The 22,764-nt window shown below is 43.1% G+C and overlaps 1 protein-coding gene and 1 pseudogene across 4 annotated transcripts in view; one reads left to right on the forward strand and one right to left on the reverse strand.

Annotated features, from left to right (window-relative positions):
• Positions 1–22,764, forward strand: part of GINS1 (GINS complex subunit 1) — a 43,039-nt gene that overhangs the window by 14,285 nt on the left and 5,990 nt on the right. For all 3 annotated transcript variants that reach the window (XM_032248191.1, XM_032248189.1, XM_032248188.1), the window contains exons 4-5: positions 2,297–2,387; positions 10,309–10,425. In XM_032248191.1, the coding sequence (XP_032104082.1) occupies positions 2,297–2,387; positions 10,309–10,425 (208 nt within the window). The remainder of the gene's footprint in view (positions 1–2,296; positions 2,388–10,308; positions 10,426–22,764) is intronic.
• LOC116530180 lies at positions 599–1,830 on the reverse strand (annotated as a pseudogene). Its single transcript, XR_004259872.1, has one exon. The product of XR_004259872.1 is annotated as a D-aminoacyl-tRNA deacylase 1 pseudogene (transcript).

The following is a 22,764-nucleotide window of genomic DNA, read 5'->3' on the forward strand; positions in this document are numbered from 1 at the left end:
TGGGTAACAAGAGCGAAACTCCATCTCAAAAAAAAAAAAACAAAAAACAAAAAATCAAAAACAAAAATTAGCTAGACATGGTACCAGGCACCTGTATTCCTGGCTACTTGAGAGGCTGAGACAGGAGAATTGCTTGAACCTGGGAAGTGCAGGTTGCAGTGAGCCAAGATTGTGCCATTGCACTCTGGCCTGGGTGACAAGAGCAAAGTTCCATCTCAGAAAAAAAAAAGAAGAAGAAGAAATACAGACCTTTGGCCAGGCACAGTGGCTTTTGCCTGTTATCCCAGCACTTTGGGAGGCTGAGGTAGATGGATCACCTGAGATCAGGAGTTTGAGACCAGCCTGGCCAATATGGTGAAACCCTGTCTCTACTAAAAATGCAAAAATTAGCCAGGCATGGTGGTGGGTACCTAATCCCAGCTACTTGGGAGGTTAAGACAGGAGAATCGCTTGAAACCGGGAGGCGGAGGTTGCAGTGAGCTGAGATCACTCCACTGCACTCCAGCCTGGGTGAGAAGAGCAAAACTGTCTCAAAACTGTCACACATGGAGCAGTGGACAGTACATTCAGGCTGACTTTTTTTTTTTTTTTTTTTTTGTTGAGATTTAGGATTTTATTATTTTTAGAAAAAAGAGAAAATTTACAAGATGCAAAGGTCTCACACAATACATTAGCATTGATGATTGCTCTCTTGACATCTCAACACGGACCCTGACTTATGAATCAGCAGTAGAAAGAACATGGACAGTGTGAGTGTGTTGGAGAGCCCCCTGCCATGGACACGCAGAATACACCACAGTGGACTTGATGACAAGTGATGCTGGGCCAGCCTGTTCCAAAAACAAGCCAAGATGTGGCAGAAACCAACAAAGCCTTTTTGCGGGGGAGGCACGAGTGCACGCCCTCTACCACGTGTACCCCCACCCCCCAACCCACCAGCAGTGCCCTCTGCCTCATTTTACCACAGCAACAACAGAAAATGGTAAAACGGTCCTTTGGTGTTTTTTGCAGAGCTATTCAGGTTACCAACTTCTTATTTCTGTCTTCCTCTTCATGTTTCAGTTCCAAATTCTTAAAGCAGTGTAGGTGCTTAGCATCTTGAATTTTTCAGGATCCAGTTCTGCCCATTGATAACACACTGAATTCTGCCTCCTGAGCTACGGCTCCCGTTCAGAGGACACATCACCCTCAGCCCCGCTGCTGGCACTGCGGTCTTCTTTTCGGGGAGTGTTTCTTTCCTTGCTTGATTCAGAAGGCCCCTTAGCTCTGGTCTTTTCTTTTCTCTGCTGCTGTTTTTCAAGCTTTGACAGCTGCTTTGGGTCAGAGGTGGCAGTGCCAGGAGCCGGCGATTCCAGCTCTATGGTCACAGGCCCATCGTTCTGAATGTGCACCTGCATGTAGGCCCCAAACTTGCCATCTTTGATAAGCTCCGGCCTGTATGTCTTACGCAGCTGCTCCAGGAAGCTGTTGTAGAAGCCCTCTGCCTGCTCCGTGGGCATTGCCAGGTGGAAGTCAGGCTTGTTCCCCTTCAGGACACACTGCAGGGTAAACTGGCTGACACAGAGAACCTCGTACTGTTTGTCCATCACACTCTTTGACCAGTGCTTCCCGCCCTCATCCTCAAACACACGCAGGTTTAAAATCTTTCGGACCATGTGCTCCAGTTCCTTCTGTGTATCCTCCAGGGAAATACCCAGCAATACACATATGCCCTTTCCAATGGCACTGATCTGCTCTCCTCCAACTGTGACGCTGGCCCGGGTGACGCCCTGCACCACGGCCTTCATGGCGGCGGCTGGGGCGAGTGGGTCGGCGCCACGCTGCGTCCGGCCCCGCCTTTTTTTTTTTTTTTTTTTTTTTTTTTTTTGAGACGGAGTTTCACTCATGTTACCCAGGCTGGAGTGCAATGGCGCGATCTCGGCTCACCGCAACCTCCGCCTCCTGGGTTTAGGCAATTCTCCTGCCTCAGCCTCCTGAGTAGCTGGGACTACAGGCACTCGCCACCATGCCCAGCTAATGTTTTGTATTTTTAGTAGAGACGGGGTTTCACCATGTTGACCAGGATGGTCTCGATCTCTTGACCTCGTGATCCACCCGCCTCGGCCTCCCAAAGTGCTGGGATTACAGGCTTGAGCCACCGCGCCCGGCCCAGGCTGACTTTTCAGACTGTGCATATGTTCCTCTAGTTGTCCCTAAGATGTCTTTTTAGAGCTAGTATGTTTGCATCAAGGTCCAAACAAGTCCACACATGATCCCCCTTTTATTCTTACCACCCAATGCCTTCTTGATGTCCTAGGTATGACCGCTTGCTTCGGATCAGAGCACTCAGATGGGAGTATGGTAGCGTCTTGCCAAATGCATTACGGTTTCACATGTCTGCTGAAGAAGTGAGTTAACATTGTGCAAGTTTATAAATTGCAATAATGCTAATGTTCTTTCATTGTTGTATGATAGTGTTTATTGGTATTCCTCTTTTTGTTTTTAATGTCTGTTTTTCCCCAATTTTTGCCTGGTATTTAGCGTATAATGTGAGGGGAACTATGTAGTGAGGAGTAATTCTAAATGATACGTGGAAAACTATTATTAAAAAAATAGAGTCCCATGATGTTATATTAGTGATCCATCAGTGGCACTGAAAAACTGGCATTGTTATTTGGGGATATTCCATAAAATGTTTATATATGTATATATACTTTTCCTAATAAATGCTACAGATTCCTATTTGTCTAGTCACTGAGGCAAAGAGCCAGCCCATTATTTAAGGACATAGGATTGGAGTCAGGTGGATTTAGGTTCAAATCCTGGCTCTCTGCTGTCTAATCTTGGGCAAGTCACTTGACCTGTTTCTGTGCCTAAATTTCCTCATTACAAGATGAAGATCATAGTACCTATCTATTACAGGTTGTAGTGACTTCTGACACTATCTGCAGTTCAGCCAGACATTATGGGTTAAGCACACAATCTTCTGTAAGGCTGCTCTCACTTGAGTCGCCACCCATAAGTTTGGGGATCCCACTGTTAACCTTAAGTTCAGTAATTCACTAGAATGGCTCATAGAACTCAGAAAATCACTGTACTTAAAATTAGTTTTATTATACCAAAAAAGATACAAATCAAAACCAGCCAAAGGAAGAGACTCACAGAATGAAGTCTGAGAGGGTCCCAGATTTAAGCTCCTAGTATCCTCACCCTGTGTGATCAGGATGCAGCATAATCCGGGCATATTTGCATGTAATAATAACACACAGAGTATCGTTAACCAAGGAAGCTCTCCAGAGTGTTTATTGGGGCTTCATTACATAGACATGATTAATTAAATCTTTGGCCCTGTGATTGAGGTCAACCTCCATCCCTCTTTCCTTTCCTAGAGGTCAGACTGACATCAGGAAGCCCAAAGGGCCAATACTTTAATTACATGGTTTGTCTTTCTGGAATGGCCAGCCCCAACTCTGAGTCATCTTGTTAGCACAGATTATCTAGGGCTTCACCACAAGTCACCTCAGTAGCACATACTTTCAGGGCACGTCATGAATAACAAGACACTTCTATTACTTGAGAAAGTCCAAGAATTTAGAAGCTACCTCCCAGGAATGAGGGACAGAGGTGCACCAAATTCTTTATTCTACAAGTGTTATTACAAGGCCTATCACAGGGTTACTTCAGGTGATCTATGTGGAGCACAGCATAGGATGGCACCCAATAAATGTTAACAGTTACTATGTTAGAGTTGCAAGGCACAGAGCTTAAGAAAGCAAATATTCAGTACAGCAAACCACCATTGCACATGTATACCTATGTAACAAACCTGCATGTTCAGCACATGTATCCGAGAACTTAAAGTAAAATTTAAAAAAAGAAAGCAAATATTCAATGTGTTTGCCATTAGATTCTGCACATTTTTGAAAGTGATCTATTTGTTGTCATAGCTTTGTTTTCATTCTGTCCATTTTCTGCATAAATAAATGAATAATCTATACCTCAGATTTACCAGTAACTACGAAATTGGTAACATGTTAGTACTTCACTTTATTTTTGTGCTCTTTGTATTCAAATCTACTTACATCAATTGAACTTTGGGGTAATTCCCATGTATTATGGTGAGATGAACAGAACACTATGTTGTTTCTCTAATGATTTTTTTCATACAATATTTTAGATTGTTATTATTTTTGAGTTGGAGTCTTGCTCTGTTGCCCAGGCTGGAGTGCAGTGGCGTGACCTCAGCTCACTGCAACCTCCGCCTCCCGGGTTCAAGTGATTCTCCTGCTTCAGCCTGCTGAGTAGCTGGGATTACAGGCCTGTGCCACTATGCCCAGCTAATTTTTTTTTTTTTTTTTTTTTTACTTTTTATTAAATATAAACACGAGGTTTCACCATGTTGGTCAGGCTGGTTTTGAACTCCCGACCTCAGGTGATCCACCTGCCTTGGCCTCCAAAGTGCTTGAATTACATGTGTGAGCCACCACGTCCAGCTAATTTTTATATTTTAGTAGAGACAGGGTTTCACTGTGTTGTCCAGGCTGGTCTCAAACTCCTGACCTCGTGATCTGCCCGCCTCGACCTGCCAGCACTGGGATTACTGTGAGCCGCCGCACCTGGTGATTAATGTTTCTTATAATTTTGTAAATGATCACAAGCTACATTTATTCAAGCACATTAATTAGATTTCATATTGGACATTGTTTCTCTAAGGATGGCACTTTTCTGTGATTACTGAGTTCCCAAAGTCAGTTACTATTTTAATAAAATATAACCATGTTAACAGCAAAGAAAGAGTATTAATGGGTCTAGAGATTAAGTTGTTTGAGAATAGTGAAATCTGAGATAGTTTCTTGGAAGAGTTTGTGAATTACTGCAAAACTGGCAAATGACTTCCTTCTACCCCAGTGTCCTCATCTATAAAAAGGAATATACCAGCCTGGTCAACATTGTGAAACCCTGTCTCTACTAAAAATACAAAAACTAGCTGGGTGTGGTGGCTTGTGCCTGTAATCCCAGCTACTCAGGAAGGCTGAGGCGAATCACTTGACCTGGGAGGTGGAGGATGTGGTGAGCCAAGATCACGCCACTGCACTTTAGTCTGAGCAAGGGAGTGAGACCCTGTCTCAAAAAAAAAAAAGAAAAAAATTGGATATACATGGTCTCTTTCTTTCAGTAGTGGTGTTTTGGAAAAACTTAAGGATGACAAGAGATTAATACAGATATACTCTGTAGTAGAACACAGACATCCCTGCTTGAGGCAATTGCATGGTGCCAACTGCATCAACCATTTTGGACCAGTAACAAAGAATATTTCCAGGTATCCCTGACAATTTACAGGAGCCCATGAGGGCCGAGTGTCATCGTGGATGTCTGTGTTGTCCAAGGATAGTGCTTCAGTGGGTGGTGCCATGGGCCTGAGTCTGCCACCTGAGTTCAGATCCCTGCCCTGTTAACTCTGAGCCCTTTGGTAAATTATCCAGTCTCGGCCGGGCGCGGTGGCTCAAGCCTGTAATCCCAGCACTTTGGGAGGCCGAGGCGGGTGGATCACGAGGTCAAGAGATCAAGACTATCCTGGTCAACATGGTGAAACCCCGTCTCTACTAAAAATACAAAAAAATTAGCTGGGCGGGGCCGGGCGCAGTGGCTCACGCCTGTGATCCCAGCACTTTGGGAGGCCGAGGTGGGTGGATCACGAGGTCAAGAGATCGAGACCATCCTGGTCAACACGGTGAAACCCCGTCTCTACTAAAAATACAAAAAATTAGCTGGGCATGGTGGCACGTGCCTGTAATCCCAGCTACTCAGGAGGCTGAGGCAGGAGAATTGTCTGAACCCAGGAGGCGGAGGTTGCGGTGAGCGGAGATCGCGCCATTGCACTCCAGCCTGGGCAATAAGAGCGAAACTCCGTCTCAAAAAAAAAAAAAAAAATTAGCTGGGCATGGTGGCGCGTGCCTGTAGTCCCAGCTGTTCAGGAGGCTGAGGCAGGAGAATTGCCTGAACCCAGGAGGCAGAGGTTGCGGTGAGCCGAGATCGCACCATTGCACTCCAGCCTGGGTAACGAGCGAAACTCCGTCTCAAAAAAAAAAAAAAAAAAAAAATTATCCAGTCTCTCAAAGCTTCAGTCCTTCACAAATAAAAGAAAAATGTTAATACAGGTTTTGATCGACTTACGACCTATGCATCTTACGACCATTCGACTTTATGACGACAATCGCTAGCCACAACTGCTCCGCGTCTGGCAGCGCAAACGTTGCCCAGCTGGGCGTTCGACAGTGCGGGCCAGCTTCTGGCAGCACTACCATCTCCGCGTGCACCATTTCAACTGTACATATAGCCTACTCAACTTATGACCAAATCGTGTTACAACCGGTCTGCTGGTCCCAATCGTGGTCATAAATCGAGCACTAGCTGTAGTAGTTACATCAGGGGGCAATGACAAAGTGTAAATAAAATAATGCATATTAAAATTTTAGCAAATTCCTGGTATATAGTAAGCACTTTATAAATATTAGTGGGGATGATGATCTCAATATTGTTGACTTACGGTAACAATACAAGTAAAAGCAGAGCTAAAATAAGGTTACTAACATGAAACAGATCATTATGTGTTAATGTCTAGAGAAAACGCCTTTGAAAAATATGAAAGTACATGGATAATAAGTAAAAATCATCTTAGCATCTGATTTCAAAATAGTAACATCTTTCACGTTTTTTTTTTTTTTTTGAGACGGAGTTTCACTCTTGTTGCCCAGGCTGGAGTGCAATGGCGCGATCTCGGCTCACTGCAACCTCCGCCTCCTGGGTTCAGGCAATTCTCCTGCCTCAGCCGGGACTACAGGCACGCGCCACCATGCCCAGCTAATTTTTTGTATTTTTAGTAGAGATGGGGTTTCACCATGTTGACCAGGATGGTCTCGATCTCTTGACCTCGTGATCCACCCACCTCGGCCTCCCAAAGTGCTGGGATTACAGGCTTGAGCCACCGCGCCCGGCTCTTTCACGTTTTTAAAATAGTAACATCTTGGCCAGGCATAGTGGCTCACACCTGTAATCTCAGCACTTTGAAAGCTCGAGGCAGGCGGATCGCCTAAGGTCGGGAGTTCAAGACCAGCTGGACCAACATGGAGAAACCCTGTCTCTTCTAAAAATACAAAATTAGCTGGGCATGGTGTCACATGCCTGTAATCCCAGCTACTCAGGAGGCTGAGGCAGGAGAATTGCTTGAACTCGGGAGGCAGAGGTTGTGGTGAGCCCAGATCGCACCATTGCACTCCAGCCTGGGCAACAAGAGGGAAACTATCTCAAAAAAGATAGTAACACCTTTGTTATTTGACTTCCCAACTTTTTTTTTTTTTTTTTTTTTTTTTTTTTGAGACGGAGTTTCGCTCTTGTTACCCAGGCTGGAGTGCAATGGCGCGATCTCGGCTCACCGCAACCTCCGCCTCCTGGGTTCAGGCAATTCTCCTGCCTCAGCTTCCTGAGTAGCTACTCAGGAAGGGATTACAGGCACGCACCACCATGCCCAGCTAATTTTTTGTATTTTTAGTAGAGACGGGATTTCACCATGTTGACCAGGATGGTCTCGATCTCTTGACCTCGTGATCCACCCGCCTCGGCCTCCCAAAGTGCTGGGATTACAGGCTTGAGCCACCGCGCCCGGCATCCCAACTTTCTATTTAAAATCTTCAGGCCACTAACATATGAGAGATGGCGAAAATAGGTATTTTTTTTTCCTATTAATAGTTTTCCATAAGGAAAAATAAAAATTTGTGACCATATCAGTATGTTTTTTTGTGGAAGAAACGTGCTTATTCTACGTTGCCCTTTTATCTGTGAATTAGATTGAATGAGGGTAATACCCTCATTGTCAAAACAACTTCTGATTTTTTTTCTACTTCATCTTCTCTTTGGGGTCTGTTACACTCTACTGTTCTCAGTGGAGACACCATAGAAAAGACCACAGTGGAAAAACCCATGTTTTGACTCATTTGGCAACATCTCTGTCAGAAAACTTTTCTTCATACTTACCAGTACAAATGTCATTTTTTATCCTTTGTATTGTAAAAGACAATGCAGTTTTTAGCACCTTGGCATATATACTTTTTAAATCTTTTAAAATCACTTAGTTTAACCATTTGCATTGTAAAATCTAACATAAAAGCAGACACATGCAAACATATCCAGAAAGGTGCAGAAAACGAAGATGTACAGCCCAGCGATGTGTCACTGAGGAATTCCCATCACCCTGTTTAAGAAATATTGCGCGGCCGGGCGCGGTGGCTCAAGCCTGTAATCCCGGCACTTTGGGAGGCCGAGGCGGGTGGATCACGAGGTCAAGAGATCGAGACCATCCTGGTCAACATGGTGAAACCCCGTCTCTACTAAAAATACAAAAAATTAGCTGGGCATGGTGGCACGTGCCTGTAGTCCCAGCTACTCAGGAGGCTGAGGCAGGAGAATTGCCTGAACCCAGGAGGCAGAGGTTGCGGTGAGCCGAGATCGCGCCATTGCACTGCAGCCTGGGTAAGAAGAGCGAAACTCCGTCTCAAAAAAAAAAAAAAAAAAAAAAAAAAAGAAAGAATATTGCTCCGGAAGCCTTGTGTCACTCCTCCCAGTGATCACTACTTTCTTGACTTTTGTGCAGACTAATCACTTCCTTATTTTAAAAAATCTTACTGAGCTACAGTGGCTCATGCCTAGAATCCCCTCACTTTGGGAGCCTGAGGCAGATGGATTGCCTGAGCTCACAAGCTCAAGACCAGCCTGAGCAGCAGGGTGAAACCCTGTGTCTACCAAAAAAAAAAAAAACCGGACATGGTGGCTCACCCCTGTAATCCTAGCGCTTTAGGAGGCTGAGGCAGGCAGATCACCAGGTCAGGAGTTCAAGACCAGCCTGGCCAATATAGTGAAACCCTATCTTTTTTTTTCTTTTCTTTTCTTTTCTTTTTTTTTTTTTTTTTTGAGACAAAGAAGGTTTGTTCTTGTTTCCCAGGCTGGAGTGCATTGGGGAGATCTCAGCTCACCACAACCTCCACCTCCTGGGTTCAAGCGATTGTCCTGCCACTGCGCCTGGCCACTTCCATATAAATTTTAGACTCAGTTTGTCAAGTTCCATTTTTTAAAAAATTAAGATTTTGATTGAGATTGAATTGAATCTATAGATTGTTGACGTTATTACAATATTGAATCATCAAATCTATAAATGTGGTCTATATTCAGGTCTTTCATTTCTTTCAACAGTTTTTTTTTTTAGATGGCAGATTTACTGAGATATGGTTCATACACTGTGAAGTTTACCATCTTAAAGTGTACAATGCAGTGGTTTTTAGCATATTCAGAGTTGTGCATCCAATGCCACCATCTTATTTGAGAACATTTTCATTACCCTCCAAAGAAGCCCTGTGCCCTTTATAGTTACTCTACATTTTCTTCCCTCCTCCCAGCTCCTGGAAATCCCGCATCTACCTTCTTTCTCTATAGATTTTCCTATTATAGGATTTCCATATGAGTAGAATCATGCAGTATGTGGCCTTTTGTCTTCCCTCTGGTAATGGCAGCATGTATCAGAACTTTCTTGCTTATGGTTGAATAATGTTCCATCGTATGGGCACACATTTATTTATCAGTTGATGGACATTTGGGTTTTCTTTTTTTTTTTTTTTTTTTTTTGGAGAAGGAGTTTCGCTCTTGTTACCCAGGCTGGAGTGCAATGGCACGATCTCGGCTCACTGCAACCTCCACCTCCTGGGTTCAAGCAGTTCTCCTGCCTCAGCCTCCTGAGTAGCTGGGACTACAGGCACGCGCCACCATGCCCAGCTAATTTTTTGTAGTTTTAGTAGAGACGGGGTTTCACCGTGTTGACCAGGATAGTCTTGATCTCTTGACCTCGTGATCCACCCGCCTCGGCCTCCCAAAGTGCTGGGATTACAGGCTTGAGCCACCGCACCCGGCCGACATTTGGGTTTTCTTAACAATGTTTTGTAGTTTTCAAAAATAGCATCAATGCAGAGTTTGAAGGTATAATTCTGAAATGGTGTCTTTTTCGTGGTTCTGTTTCTGATCAAATGTTCCTAAGGTTTATTATTAAGTATGCTGAAATGTAAGCTCTCTGAGAGCAGAGAATTTTGTTCACTGTACTGAATGATTCATCCTAAGTACCCATACCAATACCTGTATTATTGGAGGTGATCAGTAATATTTTAGTGTAAATGAATGAATGGTCACAATAGTGATTTCTTTTGGGAAGTGTATTGTTTACAAATGGATGAGTACACAGTTTGTGTAAGTTTTTTTAGAATTTTATCAAATGATCATCTCTATTTGCAGATGGAGTGGTTTAATAATTATAAGAAATCTCTTGCTACTTATATGAGGTCACTGGGAGGAGACGAAGGTTTGGACATTACACAGGATATGAAACCACCAAAAAGCCTGTATATTGAAGTACGTATATCTTTTTAAAATGCATTTTTCTTTAATGTGTAGATTGTACCACCTTTTAAGAAGAGGGGAGTATATGAATATGTGTTAGCTTCTATTAAAATAGGAAAGAATTACAGACCAAATCAAACAAGCTACCTGTAGGGGGGCAGAATACAATAGAATAGCTGTAATTTTCTCTATATACCTGTTTTAACACTTTTGACTCTGGAACCATATAAATGTTTTAGCTATTACTAAAAGTTAAATCAAAATGGAAAATCAATCCCGAAATTTTGAAAGTAAAATGAACAAATGTCTATTTTTTAAATACAAAAAATACATATAAAATCTGCCATCTTAGCTATTTTTAAGTGTACATTTCAGTGGTATTAAATATTGTTTAATATTACATATTGTTTTGCAACTTTCATATTGTTTTGCAACCATCACCACCATCCATGTCCAGATTTTTTTCATCTTATAAAAGTGAAACTCTGTACCCGTTAAACAATAACTTCTCAATACCCCCACCTCCCATCCCCCAGCAACCACCATTCTACCCCCTCTCTTATGATTTTGACTACTGTAACAGCCTCATGTGGGTAGAATCACATAGTATTTTTCTTTTTGTTTTGTTTTCATTAAAAAATAATTTCTGCCGGGCGCAGTGACTCAAGCCTGTAATCCCAGCACTTTGGGAGGCCGAGGCGGATGGATCACGAGGTCAAGAGATCGAGACCGTCCTGGTCAACATGGTGAAACCCCATCTCTACTAAAAATACCAAACATTAGCTGGGCATGGTGGCGCGTGCCTGTAATCCTAGCTACTCGGGAGGTTGAGGCAGGAGAATTGCTTGAACCCAGGAGGCGGAGGTTGCGGTGAGCCGAGATTGCGCCACTGCACTCCAGCCTGGGAAACAAGAGTGAAACTCCATCTCAATAATAATAATAATAATGATAATAATAATAATAATGATAATTTCTGAGAACCTGCAAATGATAAGTATTTGTGTTTTTGTGACTAGCTTATTTCACTTAGCATAATATCTTCAGAGTTCATTTCTGTGGTATTTGTGGTAGCCTGTGTCAGAATTTCCTTTCTTTTTAAGGTGGAGTAATATTCCTTTGCTTATCCATTTATCCATCAATGGACACTGGGATACTTCTTCATTTTAGCTATCATTTTATGATTAATGGTGCTATGAACGTGGATATATCAGTCTCTTTGAGGCTCTGCTTTTAATTTTGGGGTTTTTTTTTTTATGGCGTTTCACTCTTACTGCCCATGCTGGAGTGCAGTGGTGTGATTTCAGCTCACCACAACCTCCACCTCCCAGGTTCAATTGATTCTCCTGCTTCAGCCTCTCGAGTAGCTGGGATTACAGGCGTATGCCACCACATCGGGCTAATTTTATATTTTTAGTAGAGAGGGGATTTTTCCATGTTGGTCTGGTTGGTCTTGAACTCTTGACCTCAGGTTATCCGTCTTCCTTGGCTTCCCAAAATGCTGGGATTATCGGCATGAGCCAGCACGCCCAGCCTGTGTGGAGAATTTTTGCATCAGTGTTTATAAGGGACATTGGTCTGTAGTTTTTTTTGTAGTATCATCTCTGGCTTTGGTATTAGGGTAATGCTGGCCTCATAAAATGAGTTAGGGAGAAATTAAAAAAGGGGGTGTGGTGGCTTATGCCTGTAATCCCAGCACTTTGGAAGGCTGAGGCGGGCAGATCCCCTGAGGTTAGGAGTTCGAGACCAGCCTGGCCAACATGGTGAAACCCTGTCTCTAATAAAAATACAAAAATTAGCCGGGCATGGTGGCGGGTGCCTGTAATCCCAGCTACTCAGGAGGCTGAGGCAGGAGAATCACTTGAGCCTGGGATGTGGAGGTTGCAGTGAGCCGAGATTGTTCCCTGTTCCACTGCACTCCAGCTGGGCAACAGAGTGAGACTCTGTACCAAAAAAAAAAATGAGCTAGGGAGGTGTTCCCTCCTTTTATATTTTTTAGAAAAGTTTGGGAAGGATTGGTGTTCTTGAAATGTTTGATAGAATTACCCAGTGAAACCATCAGGTCTAGGGCTTTTTTTTTTTTTTTTTTTTTTGAGATGGAGTCTTGCTCTGTAGCCCAGGCTGGAGTGCAGTGGCACCACCTTGACTCACTGCAACCTCCACTTCTTGGGTCCTGGTTCAAGAAATGCTTCTGCCTCAGCCTCCCAAGTAGCTGGGATTACAGGTGTGCACCACCAGGCCCAGCTAGCTTTTGTATTTTTAGTAGAGATGGCGTTTCACCATGTTGTTGGATGGCTGGTCTTGAACTCCTGACCTCGTGATCCACCCACCTCGGCCTCCCAAAGTGCTGGGATTACAGGCATGAACCACTTTGCCCAGCCAGGCTTTTCTTTATTGAGATATTTTTTATTAGTAATTTAGCCTCCTTACTGGCTACAGGTCTATTTTGATTTATTATTTCTTTTTTTTTTTTTTTTTTTTTTTTGAGACGGTGTTTCGCTCTTGTTACCCAGGCTGGAGTGCAATGGCGCGATCTCGGCTCACCGCAACCTCCGCCTCCTGAGTTCAGGCAATTCTCCTGCCTCAGCCTCCTGAGTAGCTGGGATTACAGGCACACGCCACCATGCCCAGCTAATTTTTTGTAGTTTTAGTAGAGACGGGGTTTCACCATGTTGACCAGGATGGTCTCGATCTCTTGACCTTGTGATCCACCTGCCTCGGCCTCCCAAAGTGCTGGGATTACAGGCTTGAGCCACCGCGCCCGGCCTTGATTTATTATTTCTTCATGATTCAGTCTTGATAGGTTTGTGTTTCTGAGAATTTGTCCGTGTCATCTAGGTTTTCCACTTTGTTCGTGTACAATTGTTCATAGGACTCTTAGAATCCTTTTTATTTCTATAGAATTGGTAATAATGAGCTCACTTTCGTTTCTGATTTTAGTAATTTGAGTCTTTTTTTATTCTTAGTCTACCTAAAGGTTTGTAAATTTTGTTGACCTTTTCAAATAATCAAATTTTAGTTTTACTTGTTTTTTCTATTGTGTTTCTATCTTTGTTAAGCTCTGCTCTTATTGTTATTTCCTCTTCTAGCACTTAGGTTTAGCTTGCTTTTCTTTTTCTGGTTCCTTAAGGTGTAAAGTTAGGTGGTTAGTTTGAAATCTGTCTTTGTTTGGTTTGGTTTTTGTCTTTTTCTGTCTTTCTCTTTTTTCTCTCTTTCTCTCTCTTTCTCTCTCCCTCTCTCTCTCTCCCTCCCTCCCTCTCTTTCCTTCCTTTCTTTCTTTGTTGCGACAGCATCTCACTCTGTCACCCAGGATGTAGTGCAGTGACACTGTCTCAGCTTGCTGCATCCTCCGCCTCCAGGGTTCAAGTGATTCCTATGCCTTAGCCTCCCGAGTAGCTGGGACTACAGGGGCGTGCCACCATGCCCAGCTAATTTTTGTATTTTTTGGTAGAGACAAGGTTTTACTGTATTGGCCAGCCTGATCTTGAACTCCTTACCTCAAGTGATCTGCCCACCTTGGGCTCCCAAAGTACTGGGATTAGAGGTGTGGGCCACCATGCCTGGCCTTGTTTTTGTTTTTGAGATGGAGTATCACTGTGTTGCCCAGGCTGGAGTGCAGTGGTGTGATCTCAGCTTAGTGCAACCTCTGTCTCCCTGGTTCAAGGGCTCCTTCCACCTCAGCCTCCCAAGTACCTGGTACTAACAGGTATATGTACCATGCCCAGCTAATTTTTGTATTTTTCGTAGAAATGAGGTTTAGCCATGTTGGCCAGGCTGGTCTCCAACTCCTGACCTCAGATGATCTGTTGCCTCGGCCTCCCAAAGTGATGGGATTGCATGAGTGAGCCACCGTGCATGGCCATGAAATCTGTTATTTTTTTAATGTAGGTGTTTATAGCTATAAATTTCTCACTTAGTACTGCTTTTGGAGCTCATACATTTTGATGTGTTATGTTTTTGTTTTTCACCTCTAAGTGTTTTCTAATTTTCCTTATGATTTCCTCTTTCATCATTGGTGAAGAATGTGTTGCCTATTTGTTTTGAGACAGGGTCTTGCTCTGTCACCCAGGCTGGAGTGCAGTGATACAGACAGGTTCACTGCAATCTCTGTCTCCTGCCTCACCTTTCTGAGTAGCTGGGACCACAGGTGCATGCCACTATGCCTGGCTGATTTTTTTTTTTTTTTTTTCTTTTAAAGAGACAGAGTCTTGCTATGTTGTCCAGGCTAGTCCCAAACTCCTGGGCTCAAATAATCCCCTATCCTGGTCTCCCTCAGTGCTGGAATTACAGGCATGGGCCACCACACCTGGCCTAAGAATGTATTGTTTAATTTCTACAAATGTGTGAGTTTTTCAGTCTTCCTTCTGTTATTGATATCTAACTTCATCCCCTGTGGTAGAAGAAGATACTTTGTATGATATCTATCTTTTTAAATCTACTGAGACTTAATTTCTGGCTCAGTGTGGTCTATCCTGGAAAATGTCCCATGTGTACTTGAGATGAATGTGTATGCTGCTATTGTTGGGTAGAGTGTCCTGTATGTGTCTGTTATATTTAGTAGTTTTTCTGTATTAAGTCCTTTGTTACCTAGCCTCTGTCTTGTTGTAGCCATTATTGAGAGTGGCATATTGAGAGTGGCTAGTCTCGAACTCATGACTTTGTGATCTGCCCACCTCAGCCTCCCAAAGTGCTAGGATTACAGGCATGAGCCACTGTACCCAGCCCATTTAATATCTAAAATTATAACACTTTAGCTGGGCGCTGTGGCTCACACCTATAATTCCAGCTCTTAGGGAGGCAAAGGTGGGAGGAGAGCTTGAGCCCAGGAGTTGGAGACCTGCCTGGACAATATAGTGAGACCCCATTCTCTGCAAAACAAAAGGAAAAAACAAAAAGACAAAAAATAAAAATAAATAAGTGTAACACTTTAATTTCAACTTACAGCAGGTTGACTTCAATAACATACAAAAATTCCGATCCTTCCAAGCCTTATCCCTATTTCTTTTCTATTGTTGATGTCACAAAATTACATCTTTACATGTCGTGGACCCTAAAATGTAAACTAAGTATCAGTTTCTTAAATTGTGTAGAAAACAAAATGTAGGGTTGCAAAGTTATATTAATACTAGCTTTTAAGCTGGGCACGGTGGCTCAAGCCTGTAATCCCAGCACTTTGGGAGGCCACGGCGGGTGGATCGCGAGGTCAAGAGATCGAGACCATCCTGGTCAACATGGTGAAACCCCGTCTCTACTAAAAATACAAAACATTAGCTGGGCATGGTGGCGCATGCCTGTAATCCCAGCTACTCAGGAAGTTGAGGCAGGAGAATTGCCTGAGCACAGTAGGCGGAGGTTGCGGTGAGCCGAGATCGCGCCATTGCACTCCAGCCTGGGTAAAAAGAGCGAAACCCCCTCTCCAAAAAAAAAAAAAAAAAAAAAAATGTGTTAGTCACTGAAATCATGTTAAAAACAAAAAATAGGGGGAAAAAAGAAAATACCGTTAAAAAAAAAACCAAAAAATAGGGTTTGGGAGTGGTAGCTCTCATGCCTGTAATCCTAGCACTTTGGGAGGCCAAGGTGGGTGGATTGCCTGAGCTCAGAAATTTGAGACCTGGGCAACATGGCAAAGCCCCATTTCTACTACAAATACAAAAAACTAGCTGGGCATGGTGGCAAGAGCTCGTAGTTCCAGCTACTCAGGAGGCTGAGGTAGGCGAATCACTTGAACCAGGAAGCAGAGATTGCGGTGAACTGGGATTGCACCACTGCAACAAAATATGTCTCCCCTCACCAAAAAAAAAAAAAAAAAAAACCCACAACAATAAAAAATAGAGTTATAAAATGTTACAATAGTGCTAGGTTTTAGAATTTTCCATGTATTCACTGTCTTAGTCCATTTGTGCTGCTAAAAGAAAATATCTGGGACTAGGTAATTTCTAATGAACAGAAATTTCTTTTTTGAAAAGAGACATGGTCTGTCACCCAGGCTGGGGTGTGGTGGTACAATTGTAGTTCACTACAGCCTTGAACTCCTGAGCTCAATCAGTTCTCCTGCCTCAGCCTCCTAAGTAGCACTGACTACAGGCATACACTACCATGCCTGTAGTGTAATTTTTTAATTTTTTGTAGAAACTCGACTCGACCTTGCCGTGTTGCCCAGGGTAGTCTTGAACTTCTAGCCTAAAATAGCCCTCCTGCCTTGACCTCTCAGTGTTGGGATTATAGGCTTGAGCCACTGTGCCGGCCAGCCTATCTCAACAAATTCTGGATGCCTGGAAGTCCAAGATCAAAGTGTCAACAGATTTACTTGTCTTCTGTGGGCAACACTCTGCTTCCAATGTGGTGCCTTGAATGCTGCACCCTCTGGAGGGATGAAACCCATGTCCTGGCATGGCAGAAGGTGGAAGGACAAAAAGAACTAAACTCCTTCCATCAAGTCGTTTTATAATGGCATAAATCCATTTATGAGGGCAGAGCCCTTACGCCCTAGCCACCTGACCAAAGTCCTTACCTCCCAACAAGGTTGAATTGGGGATTAAGTTTCTAGCACATTGATCTTTGGGGACACATTCAGACCATAGCATTTACCTTTATTGAGATCTTTATTTCTTCACAGGGCTTCAAGTTACTATCTTGTGATAGTTATCATATATAGGATTCTTGGTTGGCAATTTTGTTCTTTTAGTACCTTGAATATGTTGGCCCACTGCCTTCCGGCCTTCAAAGTTTGTAATAAAAATCTGCTGAAAATCTTAATGAGGATCCCAGGTATGTGATGAGTTACTTATCTTTTGCTGCTTTCTTTTCAAATTTTTTAGAGACGGGATCTCACTGTGTCAACTAGAATGAACCTCACAATCATAGCTCACTGTCATCTCAAACTCCTGGGCTGAAGCAGTCCACCTCAGCCTCCTAAGTAGTTAGGACTAGAGGCTCATACTTCCAAGCCCGGCTAATTTTTAAACTTTTTGGGGCCGGGCACAGTGGCTCACGTCTGTAATTCCGACACTTTGGGAAGCCGAGGCAAGTGGATCACGAGGTCAGGAGCTCAAGACCAGCCTGGCCAACATGGTGAAAACCCATCTCTACTAAAAATATAAAAATTAGCTCAGCGGGGTGGCACATCCCTGTTATCTTAGCTATTCAGGAGGCTGAGGTAAGAGAATTGCTTGAACCCAGGAGGCGGTGGTTGCAGTGAGCCAAGATCACACCACTGCACTCCAGCCTGAGTGACAGAGTGAGACTCTGTCTCAAAAAAAAAAAAAAAAAAAAAGGGGAGGGGGCCAGGCGTGGTGGCTCACGCCTGTAATCCAAGCACTTTGGAGGCCAAGGTGGGTGGATCACCTGAGGTTGGGAGTTCAAGACCAGCCTGACCAACATGGTGAAACCCTGTCTTTAAAATAAATAATGAATAAATAATTTTTTTAAATTTTAAATTTTTTTTGGTAGACATGGGGTCTCCCTACGTTTCCTAGGCTGGTCTCAACCTCTTGGCTTCAGGTGATCCTCCCACCGTGGCCTCCCAAAATGGTGAGATTTTAGGTGTGAGCCACTCTGCCCAGCTCTCCCTCTCTTGCTGCTTTCAAGATTCTTTCTGTCTTTTGAAAGTTTGATTATAACGTGTCTCATTGTGAGTCTGTGTGAGTTCATCTTGTAGTTTGTTGAGCTTCTTTGATGTTTATATTTATGTCTTTTATTAAATTTAAGGAGTTTTCAGTTATTATTTCTTCAAAGATTCTCTTTGTCCCTTTGTCTTTCTCTTCTTGGTTTGCTTGATGGTGCCCCTCAGGTCTCTCAGGCTCTGTCCTTTTCTTCCATCATTTATTGTTGTTCTTCAGACTTAGTCATTTCTTTTGTCCTGTCTTCAAGTTCACTTATTCTTCCGCCTGCCCCAATTCGTCTTTGAATCCCTGGAGTGAATTTTTCATTTCAGTTTTTATAGTTTTCAGCTCCAGAATATCTTTTTGGTCTTTTTAGGTTTTCTTTTCTCTCTTATTTCCATTTTGTTCATACATTGTTTCCTTAATCTTCTCCCCATCTCCCTGTAGTTCTTTGTGCATCTTTAAAACTCTTGTTGTAGTCTTTGTGTAATAGATCTGCCATCAAGTCTTTTTCAGGGACCATTTCTTATTTTTTTTTTTTTCCTTTGAATGGACTATACTCTCATGTTTCTTTGTATATGCCTTGCGATTTTACTGTTTTTCTTGAAAACCAGACATTTTAATCTAGTAATGTTCTAACTCTGTAAATCAGATTCTCCCCGTCCCCAGAGTTTGCTGGTTTTGTTACTGTTCTTGTTTTTTTGATTGTTGTAAGGTATCTCTGTGCTAAGAATCAACCTAAGGTATAACCTTAAGGTTTTCTCAAATTTTTATTGGGCCTCTGCCTTTCCTGGGTCTTTTTTTTTTTTTTTTTTTTTTTTTTTTGAGACGGAGTTTCGCTCTTGTTACTCAGGCTGGAGTGCAATGGCGCGATCTCGGCTCACCGCAACCTCCGCCTCCCGGATTCAGGCAATTCTCCTGCCCCAGCCTCCTGAGTCGCTGGGATTACAGGCACGCGCCACCATGCCCAGCTAATTTTTTGTATTTTTAGTAGAGACGGGGTTTCACCATGTTGACCAGGATGGTCTCGATTTCTTGACCTTGTGATCCGCCCGCCTCGGCTTCCCAAAGTGCTGGGATTACAGGCTTGAGCCACCGCGCCCGGCCCACTTTGTAGCTTATAATGTATACACAGTTGCTTTTCAATGTGCTAGTCTTTAATGTCTGGCTCCTGAAAGGGGGAAAAGGGAAAAACGAATGGGGGTGGGAAAAGGGTACTAGCCTTTTAAATCCCTTGGAATTCATTTCAGTGGAATGGGGGAGGGGCTTGCAGCCTTTGAGAAGGTGTGACAAAAATGTCCGCCTCCCTCTTCATCTGCACCTCTGTGATCACAAACAGCAATCAGCAGTGAGGAGCAGGGTGCTTTTTGCACACCCTGCTCCGGCAACCTATGTAGAAGATGCTCCAACAACACAGGCACTGTGGCCTGCCACAAGGCTGGGAACGGGATGGTTAGTTGCTGCTATGCTAAGAGGCAAATGGACAGTAAATTGCAGTGAATATTTGTCAAAGTTCTGACCTTACGCCTTCAGTAGATTCCAGGGTTCCAAAATACTAATGTCAGACAGTCTGCCCGTGCAGTTGTTGTGGAGGTAGGGAGACAGATTCCTGGTTTCCTACTCCACCATCTTACCTGAATCCAGGACTTATTTACATTACTTTAAAACAAATAAATTGTATGTTTCTGGTACATATGTCCTGAGGACAAAAGAATTGCAAAGAGTTCTTAACCTGTTTTTACTAATCATATTAATAGTAATAATTTTGTTATTGTTATTTTGAAACAGTTTTCATATTGAAGAATAGAGCAAAAGGGTAATTGACTTTACCAACAGTTTTCAGAATAAAAGAAGAGATTCAAAGCTGAAAAACTTAAGGGAAAATCCTGTATTCGTAAATTTGAGTTTGAAGTATCAGCATTGACTCATGAAGCATCCCTTCTTAAAAAAATGGAAAGTATGGATTAGCTCTGCCCACCAAAAAGGCCTAGAAACAATGAGCAAGCCAGTTAGGCATCAGTGTCCAGATTCTGTACCTAAATGCCACTTCCCTCTAATGTAAACCAGGATTCCTTGCATAAAAATAGCTGATTCCAGGTTCTGAATAAAAAATGTACAAGCTGAACATGGAACATCTTGTCTTCCCAGAAAGGAGGGAAGGTGTCAAGGACTAAGCAGGAACTGCTGGAAGGATGTGGGGGCCAATTTGAAGGAGTTCTTGCTTGCCAAAAAATGAACACTTTGAGCATCAATATGACTACTAACTGCAGTGAATTGGATCACATCAATTATGTTAGAAATGTGAATGCATAATGACACCAAACAACAACAACAATTTTTTATTTTTATTTTGAGGCAGAGTCTGGCTCTGTTGCACAGGCTGGGGTACAGTTGTACATTCTCTGCTCATTTTTGTTTAGGACCTGGAATCCACTATTTTGTGCAAGGAGTCCTGGTTTACTTTAGAAACCTCCAGCTCCCAGGCTCAAGCCATCCTCCCACCTCAGCCTCCACAGTAGCTGGATCTGCAGGTGCTCACAGCTACACCCAACTAATTTTTGTGTTTCTTGTAGAGATAGAATTTAACCATGTTGCCCAGGCTGGTCTTGAACACCTGAGCTCAAGTGAGCCTTTTGCCTCTGCCTCCCAAAGTGCTGAGAATACAGGCTTGAGCCACCGTGCTTGGCCAACAAAAATTTTTAAAAATAAAACATTTTTGGGCTCTCCTTGGAGAATGTGAGGGATACAACTCATTTGAAAGGTGGCAAATTAGAGAATGGAATCAAAGCATTCATTGCCTTTACTATACAAACTCTATCTTAAGGTAGCCCAATAGTTTACAAAGGAAATTTCTTTTTATGGAAGAATTCCAGCTAACAAATGTAGCAGGAGTATAAGAATTAGATTAATGCTTGTAACCCTTTGTCTACTAAAACCTTTAAGTGGATAGTTAATGGATATCTTTATAGTGGATGGATATAGATGAGTATGGATGACACTTTGGCCCAGTGATTAATCCCAGTATCCAGAAAGAGATGGCCAGGCACTTTGTATTTTATGGGGTCTTGTAATGGAAAATACATAACACCATTTGCCACATAATCACTTTATCTGATCTAGATCTAACTTACATTTTATAGGAAATTCAGGGGCAAAGGAACATGTTAAATGACCCCAAAGAGATAAAATCTTGACTGTGGAAAGTTGTACTGACCCTGTGCAGTGACTCACGCCTGTAATCCCAACACTTTGGGAGCCAAGGCGGGAGGATTGCTTGAGACCAGGAGTTCAAGGTTGCAGTGACAAACTACTCACCCAATTTATTCAACAAATAAAATGCCAAGCAGAAGGAAAAAAAGAGGCAGTGCAACCGATAGATTAAAAGAGACTTACAAGACATTAAAAAACGTAATGTGTGACTTTGTTGGATTCTGATTTCAACATGGAAACCTTAAAATTCATGAGACAAGTGGGGAAATTTAAAAACTAACTAGATATTTCATGATACTAAAAATTATTATTATTATTATTATTTTTTTTTTTTGAGACGGAGTTTCGCTCTTGCTACCCAGGCTGGAGTGCAATGGCCCGATCTCGGCTCACCACAACCTCCGCCTCCTGGGTTCAGGCAGTTCTCCTGCCTCAGCCTCCTGAGTAGCTGGGATTACAGGCACACACCACCATGCCCAGCTAATTTTTTGTAGTTTTAGTAGAGACGGGGTTTCACCATGTTGACCAGGATGGTCTCGATCTCTTGACCTCGTGATCCACCCGCCTCGGCCTCCCAAAGTGCTGGGATTACAGGCTTGAGCCACTGCGCCCGGCCCTAAAAATTATTAATTAAGGCTGAGTGTGGTGGCTCATGCCTGTAATCTCACTACTTTGGGAGGCTGCAGGTGGATCATTTGAGTTCAGGAGTTCGAGACTAGCCTGGGCAACATGGTGAAACCCTGCTGTGGCGGCACACTCCTGTAATCCCAGCTTCTAGGGAAGCTGAAGCAGGAGAATTGCTTGAACCTGGGAGGCAGAGGTTCTAGTGAGCCAGGATCCCACCACTACACTCTAGCCTGGTGACAGAGTGAGACTCCGTCTCAAAAAAACAAACATGCCAGTACTATCTCATCTTAATAATTTTTATTTATGTTTTTCTTTGAGATGGATGGAGTCTCATTCTGTCACCAAGGCTGGGGTGCGGTGGTGTGATCTCGCTCGCTGCAACCTCTGCCACCCAGGTTAAAGTGATTCTCCTACCTCAGCCTTCCAAATAGCTGGAATTACAGGTGCGTGCCACCACACCCAGCTAATTTTTGTATTTTTAGTAGAGATGGGGTTTCACCATATTGACCAGGCTGGTCTTGAATTTCTGACCTAGGTGATCCGCCTGCCTCAACCTCCCAAAATCTTGGGATTATAGGCATGAGCCACCGTGCACAGCCAGTATTGGGATTTGTAAAATAATCTGGTTTTATAGAAGTAGATAGTAGAATATTTACAGATGAGGTTAAATGATGTCTAAGATTTGTTTCAGAATAACCCAGAAGTGGGTGAGGGGAACAAACTTGGCCATGTGTTGATGCCAGTTGATGGGGACATGGAATATCATAGTAGTAGTCTTTTTACTTTTGAATGTGTTTGTATTTCCTAAGATAAAACTCTATTTAGAGAAGCAAATGAAGCCAGGTGTGGTGGCTTATGCCCATATTCCCAGCACTTTGGGAGGCAGAGGCATCACTTGAGCTCAGGCGTTCAAGAC

The sequence above is a fragment of the Sapajus apella genome, unplaced genomic scaffold (genome assembly GCF_009761245.1).
Source record: "Sapajus apella isolate SASKATOON/1434 unplaced genomic scaffold, GSC_monkey_1.0 scaffold65, whole genome shotgun sequence".
NCBI classification, from domain to species: Eukaryota; Metazoa; Chordata; class Mammalia; order Primates; family Cebidae; genus Sapajus; species Sapajus apella.